Source organism: Dermacentor albipictus, chromosome 8, assembly GCF_038994185.2.
Source record: "Dermacentor albipictus isolate Rhodes 1998 colony chromosome 8, USDA_Dalb.pri_finalv2, whole genome shotgun sequence".
NCBI classification, from domain to species: Eukaryota; Metazoa; Arthropoda; class Arachnida; order Ixodida; family Ixodidae; genus Dermacentor; species Dermacentor albipictus.
In genome coordinates, this window is record NC_091828.1 from 126,254,034 (window position 1) to 126,263,511 (window position 9,478).

At 47.0% G+C, this 9,478-nt stretch overlaps 1 protein-coding gene across 1 annotated transcript in view; it reads left to right on the top strand.

Moving 5' to 3' along the window:
• The window catches only part of LOC135921894 (voltage-dependent calcium channel gamma-8 subunit), a 56,886-nt gene that overhangs the window by 44,016 nt on the left and 3,392 nt on the right, over window positions 1-9,478 (top strand). The window contains exons 2-4 of the mRNA XM_065456303.2: window positions 5,693-7,182; window positions 7,848-7,925; window positions 8,545-8,682. Of these exons, the coding sequence (XP_065312375.2) occupies window positions 6,819-7,182; window positions 7,848-7,925; window positions 8,545-8,682 (580 nt within the window). The 5' untranslated portion in view covers window positions 5,693-6,818. The remainder of the gene's footprint in view (window positions 1-5,692; window positions 7,183-7,847; window positions 7,926-8,544; window positions 8,683-9,478) is intronic.

The window sequence follows — 9,478 nt, forward strand, 5'->3', positions numbered from 1 at the left end:
CAAGCGAAACAATGACGGACAATTGGGGCCTTTCGAAATCACGATGTAAACTTCAGATAAAGTATTTTGAGAAGGCCAGTTCCTGGAAGGTACTTCCAAAAACAAGAAACTAAAGGCTAGTGGCATAAAACTACGACTGAAGGACTACATCTTGGAGGCACACATAAATCACCATATTATACATATTGGAGGCACATATACGGACAAGATGCTTCAGACAAGATGCTAAGAACTTGTGCAAAGAGTATTCACCTGCTATCGAAGTTAATAAAGTGTGATAGACCCGATGTGTAGTGGCCAATTCATTTCGTTTATAAGTGGGCGAAACGACTTATGGCGGCTGATTGTAGCTTTTTTACAAGGTCCTGTTATTATCAAGGTCTTTCCTATCTGCAGTAACGCGCGTATCACCTTCCAGAAGTCGACAGACCTCAGCGATCGACTCTACTTTCGATGTGCGCCTCCGGATGAAGTGATACCCTCAGTGTCTTGTCTCTTGTCTTTTTTTCCACTCGTCTCTTAACCTCATTTCTCCTGCGTAGGGTTGCGAACCAGATGTGCATCGGCTTGACTACAAGCCTTTCCTACCCACCTCTCTCTCTCTCTCTCTTTCAGCTTTCGAAAGCGAGTTAATAAGTATTGTTGGGCGTTATATATATATATATATATATATATATATATGGCGGTTTGCCCGCCAGAGCTTGCTGCATCCAGCCTTGCCTGGCCTTCATTACATGCCCGGTTAAGTGGCCGCGTCACCCCCGGTTTTTTTTCCTCAGCGATAGTACGCCGACTTCCGTACGAGCGCTGGTGTTAATTAATAAATATACATAACCAATAATATTACCAATAAGAATCGTTAAGGGATAAGCGGTAGTTTGGCAAGCCTTTGCACCACACGATGATCATACACGCGACCGTGTGACGTTAGTATGTCAGCGGCAGTGAATATAAAGTATGGTCATGCGGACTAAACGCGAATATCGGCGGAATAACGCGCCGCGTACTGTCACATGCTCATTCAGCCGTGTGCAGGCACTCGAACTCGTACGACCGCTTTTAAGATGCACAAGGCCGTATAACGCGTATATATGAGCGTTTAATATAGAAAAGCCAGCATATATCACCCCGAGTCTTGAAGACAGTTCAGGGAAATAATCGCTCTTCAAGACGATTCTTTTTACTGACTGGTATGCTATGAGCTTGAGAAACCGAGTTTTTGTGTAAATGCCACTGTTCGGCGACAGAAGCAGTGCCTCTACGTACGTGGACAAAGTAACCATATCCTCACGTTACATTTCTAAAGAAAAAAAATCCGGACAAACACAGATGAAGATGTATCTAGGATTTTTGAAGCCTGGATTTATGTGTAATTTCGCGGCTGTCGAAAATCCCACGATGGGTTTTATTCATCATCTTTGACAACGCAACGGCTTACATCAAATCAGTGTCGATTTTCTTGAAAGTACGTGTGTATACGAACGCAACCCAAGCGAGCGAACGCTCGTACAAACGCGTAGAAACGCGCACACCTGCATGCAAACACGCACACAAACACGAAGTGGGAGGAAGCGAAGAACGGGAGTGCCACAACAACAACAACGAAAACCGTTTTCCTTGGCAAAAGCAAACCCTCCTACCGCTTTTTTTTTTCTCGCTTTCTTTCTTTTTTTTTTTCATCGTCGCCGTCCGAACCATCTTCGGCGCTGTGTTTATTACTACGATTTCTTTTCGTCTTATTTCTTTCTTCGCCGCTCAAATCCAGAAAGCGAAATCTGAGAATGATACTCGGGGAGTTGTATACTCGACGGCGCCGGTTTCGTTTTTCCTTCGCCGCGGACCCCTCGAGAATTGCCCGGAACTATCGAGCGAACGGTCAGTATTCTCGAGCAAGGCGGTCGAGCCGCGGCTCAAGCCCGGCCGAGCTGCCTTCCCGGCGTTTTTTGAGAAACGGGATACCCCGCCGGCTCCACCGCCACCAGCGGCAATTCCTTCAAGAACACAGCGGGGCACAAAAAAAATATATGTGAAAGAAGAAAAGAAAAGAATGCAGGGAGAAACGAAATACGTAATCGTTCCTGAGCCACGTTAGCAGTCTTGTGTTTTACTTTTCGAGAGAAAAGAAAAAATTATTTGTACGTTTTCACCACCGTGCGCTTCTTTTGTTTTCTGCAGCATCTGAGAACTGGGAGCGAGCGGCTCGCATGACCGACGGCCTCTTCGCCTTGCGATGGCTGTTACACGCATGGTTTCGCGGTCCACCATCAACGCGCGCGCCAAACCAAACCTCGATCATGGTCCGCGCGGCTAGCACCACGCCATGTTATAGTAACCGGACTTCATTTTTAGTTTTCTTTCTTTCAGAAGAAAAAAAGCGTTCTGGTTCGCCCTGCCGCTCCTCAACGTTGCGCAGCGCTTCTTCACTACGGCTGCGCAGGGGCGACAGTGACATCCACTTGCCTACAGTGAAGCTACATTCGTTGAAAAAATAAATAAACGGGTGTCTCCGCGGAGAGATATATCGACACTTCAAAGAGATTTCTCGATAATTCGGCAAACGTTGGTACGAACAAAGGCGCAAACGAATAACCAAATAGCCAAACCAAAACAAGCGAGCAAGCAGACAGAAGTTTCGTGAAATACAAGCGTTACATCTTGAGTGTGCACTACAGGAGTCGTAGCATACGTCGAAGACGGCGATGAAAATTTCACAGCGCTTGCAATGCAACATCATCACAGGTGGCCAAAGCTCGCGACCTGCGTCAGACTTCTTCTTCGCGGCCAACAAGCAGCAAGAGTGCATCTCGATCTGCACCAAAGATTCGTCTCAAGTTTTCTCGCAAACCTTTTCTGAGTACAATAAAACAAATGTAGCCACAACATTCCCGCACGACTTTTTACGCCACGACGGCGCTGATCGAGGAGAAAGTGATCTTGGTTCACGTACACGTACGCGAGCCCGGCTAAAGAAGGTTTTGAAAAAGGCCGACGCCGAAGTGCCTGCTTTGTATGTACTCCGAGAGCTGTCGTACTCTTCTAAGCGGCGCGGTGAATCTGTGGATGGCGTTCTTCTGCATAGCGTGGGGTTGTGGGTTCGATTCCTAGTCACAACGTCCGCACTTTGATAGGTGTTAAATTAAAAAAAAAAAACGTTCGTGTGCTTAGATTTAGTTGCACGTTAAAGAACTACAGGGGGCTATTCTGAAAGTATCCACCAAGTGGACATGTCCATGTCGTCTGCTGCTGAAGGGCTGATTGGCTGGGGGCGCCTGCCATCCTTCTATCGCTTACCTCAGCTCAGCCAATGAGAACTCCAGCGGAAGACGAAATGCTGGGTGGACATTTACAAAATACTGCCTCCCCCCTCCCCCGGGTTATCTATATAATTTGGAGGCGTCTCTCATAGCCAAAGTGTTGTTTCCCGACGTTAAAATAAATAAATAAATAAATAAATAAATAAATAAATAAATAAATAAATAAATAAATAAATAAATAAATAAATAAATAAATAAATAAATAAATAAATAAATAAATAAATAAATAAATAAATAAATAAATCGACGTTCTAACTTCAATTCGATAGAAATAGAACTAACTCAGGCTCAGAGCAGCGAAAGTTTCTCTTCTTGAAATAAGACTAGTTTACATAATTTCCCACCAAATAAACTTTCGAAATAAACTTGAGTAGAAGATATAGCACACCGGCTTCTTTTTGTTCTGCGTCCGTGTCGCTAGAACGCTGTAATGTTCCACTAGAAATGACGGAACGCCGCAATCTCTCGGAGGCCATGCGGAACTTTGTCGCACCGTTATGAAGTCGGACAGGCTCTTAATAAAAATGTAATGCTTTCATATCGCTTCCTGACGTGCTTCACGATATACACCGCGAGCGACCCATATTGGCGCCAACGCCGGAGCCGTTACGAAGTTTATTTTCCTCTCCTTTCGATGCCGTACGCGTCCATCGGTTTTCATTACTCTGAGGGGGCGCCGTCACTAAGGGAAGGGGTGGGGGGGGGAGGTTACGATGTATGGGCACCACCTGAAGGCACGCTCCAGAACGTGACGTCACGTAGAGTCGGAGACGCTATCGTCACATTTCGCGTGATAAAAAAAAGAATAATACATTTGAAGGACGTGAATTTTTAATGCTTTCCCGGCAAAACACGTTGGCGAAACCCGTTCGAAGACACGTTGCTGTGTTTTAATGTGTGCTTCGTTAAACTACAAATCTACGGGGCCGCCTAGCGAGCGACCGTCTAAGGAAAAATGCTTCGACACTCAACTCAGGACGGGGCATACCGAGACCTCCCCATCCCAGAGAGAGAGGGAGAGAGAGAGAGAGAGTAAACCTTATTCAAGAAGCCCGGGCCATCGTCGTGCGCCGCAGCTCTCCCCATCTTGACGAGTGAGAAATCCTCCGGAAGTACAAGCATCAAAGAAAGAGAGAAATTTTCGAGGTGTACGGGATTCACATGAGGAGCAACACGCGCTTTAGCCTGCCTTTGATTTAGTCTGCTTAGCGACGACGAGTTGGACTGTACTTGAACCGATTATTCGTTTGAGCACGTGACCAATGTGCTCCGTCTTCGTTTCACCGTGGAATCTCGTTCTGCGTTGTCTGTTTCTGGCAATGTAAGCATCGTATTCTGTTTAATATTGGGAGTTTGTGCACCATCTATACACATGTGGTGCGTGTGCATGTGCGTGCGTGCTACAAATAAATACCTGTTGATAGTCTGCGTTTGCGCTTGTCTATCCTATAGTCCCATTCTTCGCGCTGTTCACAAGGAGTCACATTCATAGAGAGTTCGTCGTGATTCGTAACTGAACGGGTTAAACAGCTATGAAACGCTTGAAAACAAGGGGTCAAAAAAGAAGGACAAGGCGACCGCTCGTATTGCGTCCGTCTTTTTCTTCCACGTTCCTCTAGCGCTGAACACCTGCTGCATTTCCATATATACCTACACGGTCGAACGTCAGCCCTCGTAACGGGGTTAATATTCCACCGAGAGTTGACTCCTTGCTTCGAGGACAGGACGCCTGCTTTCAAGGCTCGCATGAAACCCGGATAACAACAGTGAAGTCACGCTGGTCGCGCGCGACAGCCCAGCACAGGCTCGGCAGTCGCGTTCCATCGTTGCAATCCGAAATAGCACTGACCCCGGGACACGTCGGTGTTTTGTGGCCCGCTCGTGCGGATGCCCAGACGAGACAAGGCGTTGCGCTGCGGTGGTTTTGGAGCTCGGCCCACTGTGGCAGCCCGACGGGGACAATGGCAAGGCGCCACGTCTTCTGCTGCTCTGCATACGGCACGCACAAAGGCGCATTTGCACACCGGTGTCACATGATCTGCCCTTGCTGCGGGATATGCGCCAGCTTTGCCTACCACTTTTTAACGTGGTTTGTAACATCATATAGACACCATGTTTGACTGTAGGGGTAGCTTGACTTGGGTATCTCGCTAGCTAGTTTGTTTGCTTATTTACCTTATTTCTTTTATACAATGTTTCAACGCACGAAACCATGTATTTCGAATGGGGAGAACCAGCAATTTTATGGACACTGCAGCCCCAGTGGGATAAAACGTTTTCGTTTAGGTGGCGCAGGACTTCCTAGGTCGCTTATTGCATATTTTTATATAAATTTCTTAAAGGTACTCTAACATCTCCTGCAATTTTCTTATATGCAGGATGGCGTAAATCTGGAGCTGTGGAGCTCTTCAGCAACGAGGCTTCTTGAAAAGCAAGACAACGGCTTGCGCACCGGACCAATTCTGTTGTCACCGATGGACTATGCCCATGTGGGCGTATCTATAGATTTCTCTTCGTCGTAGCCATCTTTCTTGATACTCAAAGCACCTGATGCCCATCGAGAAGGCCTCTTGATGCCCTACGGAGAACCTATCGGAAATCTCAGTAGAATTGCAGCGAGAGATTTTGTCAAGAGCCTGTCACATCTTTCATATCCACCACCTGGTGTAGGCTGTCGCCGTTTCAAGGTTGCCCGGGACGGCGACATTGACCAGTAAAGGTTCAGCTATCTGATTTACTATTTTTTGTATGTGCTAAAGGCTTCACAAAGCTAGTGCTGTTAAGCGTTGCTAACTTGGAGCATCAAGGTCTTGCTGCGGCTTGAGTCACTGCTTAAGTCCCACGCAAGCCTTTCACATTACCAGGTGCACTGATATGTTTTTGAAGGTAATATGAGCAGAAGTTTGTTACTTAGACTGTAGTTTGTAGCGCAAACAGCTTTGTTCGCGCGAACTTGTCACAGCAGGGGTAACTGTCCTACCGTCGGTTCCTTCCTTAGGGGACGGCTGTCGGGTGGTTCGCGTAACTGTGTTTGCGATTTTATCGCCTTTTGTGACCAATGAAATATTATTTTGTCGCAAATACTTTGTATTTTACAGCCTTCTGTATTGTTCAGTAGCCACTTTTGTCTACACCCGCAAACTCTCACGGTCTTCGTGAAGTGATACTTCGGCGAATGCGACTGTGCCGCCATCTGCATAAATACAGACACTGACAGCTTATCACCGTTAATGGCACGTGCTTCACCTTGCTCACCGAGAGCCGTGCAACACGTGGAGTTAACTCGCAGCACGTCCACTGCCGTCGTTAGAGCTAACGTGCCTTTCTGAACTTGTTATGTGTAGTCTACCCTGTCGTGTCGTCTCCTTGTGACGTTTGGTGGTTGTGTGGTCTGCTTGCGTCGTCTTACGGTTTTCGTCGTCTGGTGGTCACATCGTTTTCGTGTGTCGTCTCACGGTATCGTGGTCTGCTGTCTTCGTGGGCTGCCTTTATCGTCCCTGAATCATGGGTTCCTCAAAGAAGTCGAGGACCAGCACCAAGAGCAGCAAGAGCAAGACCGGCAGCCGCCGGTCGAAACGCGAGCGCCGATTTCAGGAGGCCGCGGCCGGGCCGGAAGAGGACCCCAAGGCGGTGCTGCAGAGCGAGCGACGCGCCCTCTTGTGGGCCACTCTGGCCGCCATGCTGGGCTTCTTCCTGTGGATCATCTGCATCGGCACCGAACAATGGGTCACCGTAGTGGTGCCCGAGTCGGGTTCCGTGTATGTGAACCGCACCAAGAGTTTCTTCCTGTACGCCAACATGGGCCTCTTCCGGATGTGCCGGACCACTGCGCCAGCCATGCCCAATGGGACACCCGGAGCCGAGCAGAGTGAGCGAATCAATGATACCAAATTGGCGGTTTCCGCGTTAAATTTTGTCGGATTTTGGTGGCGGTTAGCTTGAGCTGCTTCAGTGAACCCTACGCGCCACTTGATTCTACCCTTCCTACTTACTCCACGTTTACAGGAGGAGGAGGAATAAACTTTATTAGTAGAAATGAGCCGACGGTAAAATCGTCCGAGGTGGGCGGCTATTTTTTTTTTTTTGTTAATGAAGACGTTTGTAGAATACATTCCTGCCTGTCAGGTAGGCGCTGCCTTGGGGAGGAGACAACTTGTCTCGGCATGGCGACCTCCATCATTCCATGTGAACGAAGGCTACCGCGCATTGATTGATTGATTGTTTATTGGTTTATCTCAATACATGTGATATAATTAACCAAACCTGACATAATACAACTTGTTCTAACCTAAGTTACCATAGGCCAACTTGGACGCACCCCAACCTAACCTAGCGTAACGAAACCCGACTTAAGCTAAACAAATTGAACCCAACCCAAAGCCACCTAAGCTTACCAGCATAACCGCTGTAGACAAGTGTGTTTAGGGTTGAAGATGCGTTTTAGTTCCCGCTAAGCTGAAAATTAGTCCGGGTTTATTTCTCTAGAGGAACTTTTTTTTTTAACTCCCCCCTCCCCTCCTTTAAATCATGCAGGCTCCTGCTCCTTCTTCAGCGTGTTCCCGTCGGAGGAAGCTATCCGGCATGACATGGAGATTGACCGCACAATTCTTGGTAGGTGATTTTATCTAGTTTTTAAACGGTGATGTCATTTACATCTAAACACACCAACATAGGCTCTTTCGTGGCTAATGATGATAATGTTGTTCAGTAAAGGAAATGAACACAAAGAAAGTAAGCACCTTTAGGATAGCTATTTAGTCGACAACTACTTAAGAAGCGTCATTAAAAAAAACACTTAACGCTGTGTTCTACATAGATTTTGCGTTCCAGGAAACGTCAAGTGGATTTCTTTTTCATTTAAGTGTAAGAAGCAATTTTACGCTAGAGAATGCAAATAAGGCGTTTGCCTTTACATCGGCGCACTATGAGCATTTATTTATTCCCGCAGTAAAGCTATGCGTTCTTTTTTTAATGCTGTATCAGGCGCTTCCTTTTGAACCTTAACGGGGTTCCAAGTGATCGCCTGTGGCAGATAATATACTTATAGTCCTTGAGCTTCATTACTGGAAGAGGAACACATTAATCTAACAAAAAATGAAGTGCATTATCGTATTAAAAAGGGGTAGAAATACGCAAATACGTCACGACCATGAAAGCTCTTCCGTGGCATCCCTTGTGACCGAAAAATGACTGTCCTGCTTCTGCGTGCGTGTGGGCCCCACCATCGCAGAATACACCCGCTCGGAGGTGGCCTTCTGCACCCTGAGCCTCGTCATGCTGCTCATGGGCATCGGATTCTCTGTGTACACCTTCAAGGAGCACCGGTACATGTTCAAGAGGCTCGCAGGAGGGGTGCACTTCATCAGCGGTGAGACTTAACCGACCTCTTTGCTCTATATTATTTTCTTTATTCCCTTTGCGGCACTGTCTCACCATGCTACGCCACCAACACATGCTTGAGCACTCAACTGCTGAACCCAACCCACTCAACCGACCCACTCAATCGCGACCCATTCTATCGGGACCCATTCAATGGGGACCCATTCAATCGGGACCCATTCAATCGGGACCCATTCAATCGCGACCCATTCAATCGCGACCCACTCACCCGACCCACTCATACCTCAACCGAGCAACGGCAGTAACATCATTTTTTGAGCCTACTGGTAGTCTTGTCTTATGTACAATTGACTCGCCCGTTTCTTCTTTTCATTCTCGCGTTTCTACTCAGCTGAAGTAAATTAAATTATATTCTAAGTTTTACGTGCAAAAAGCGTGATCTGATTATGAGGCATACCATATTGAGGTACTTCGGGTTAATTTCGACCACCTAGGCTTCTTTGACGTGCACCCAGGTCTAAATACACAAGCGTGTTTGCATTTCGCCCGGTCGACATGCGGCTGCCGCGACCTGATCGAACCCACGACCTCGAGCTTAGCATCGCAGTGCCTTAGCCACTGAGCTACCGCAGATGGTTCTTAGGTAACGTCCGCTTTTGCATATTTACGCAGATGTTTAATAATAATTAATGGCTTCCCACATGAGAACAATAAATGTGGAGGAGAGGGTATATATTTTAACAAGGAGCAATTTAAAATTTGTGCAGCAGAAAGAAGGACAAGGAAGAAGCCTTGGAAAGTAAGAAAGTACAATCAGAAAAAAA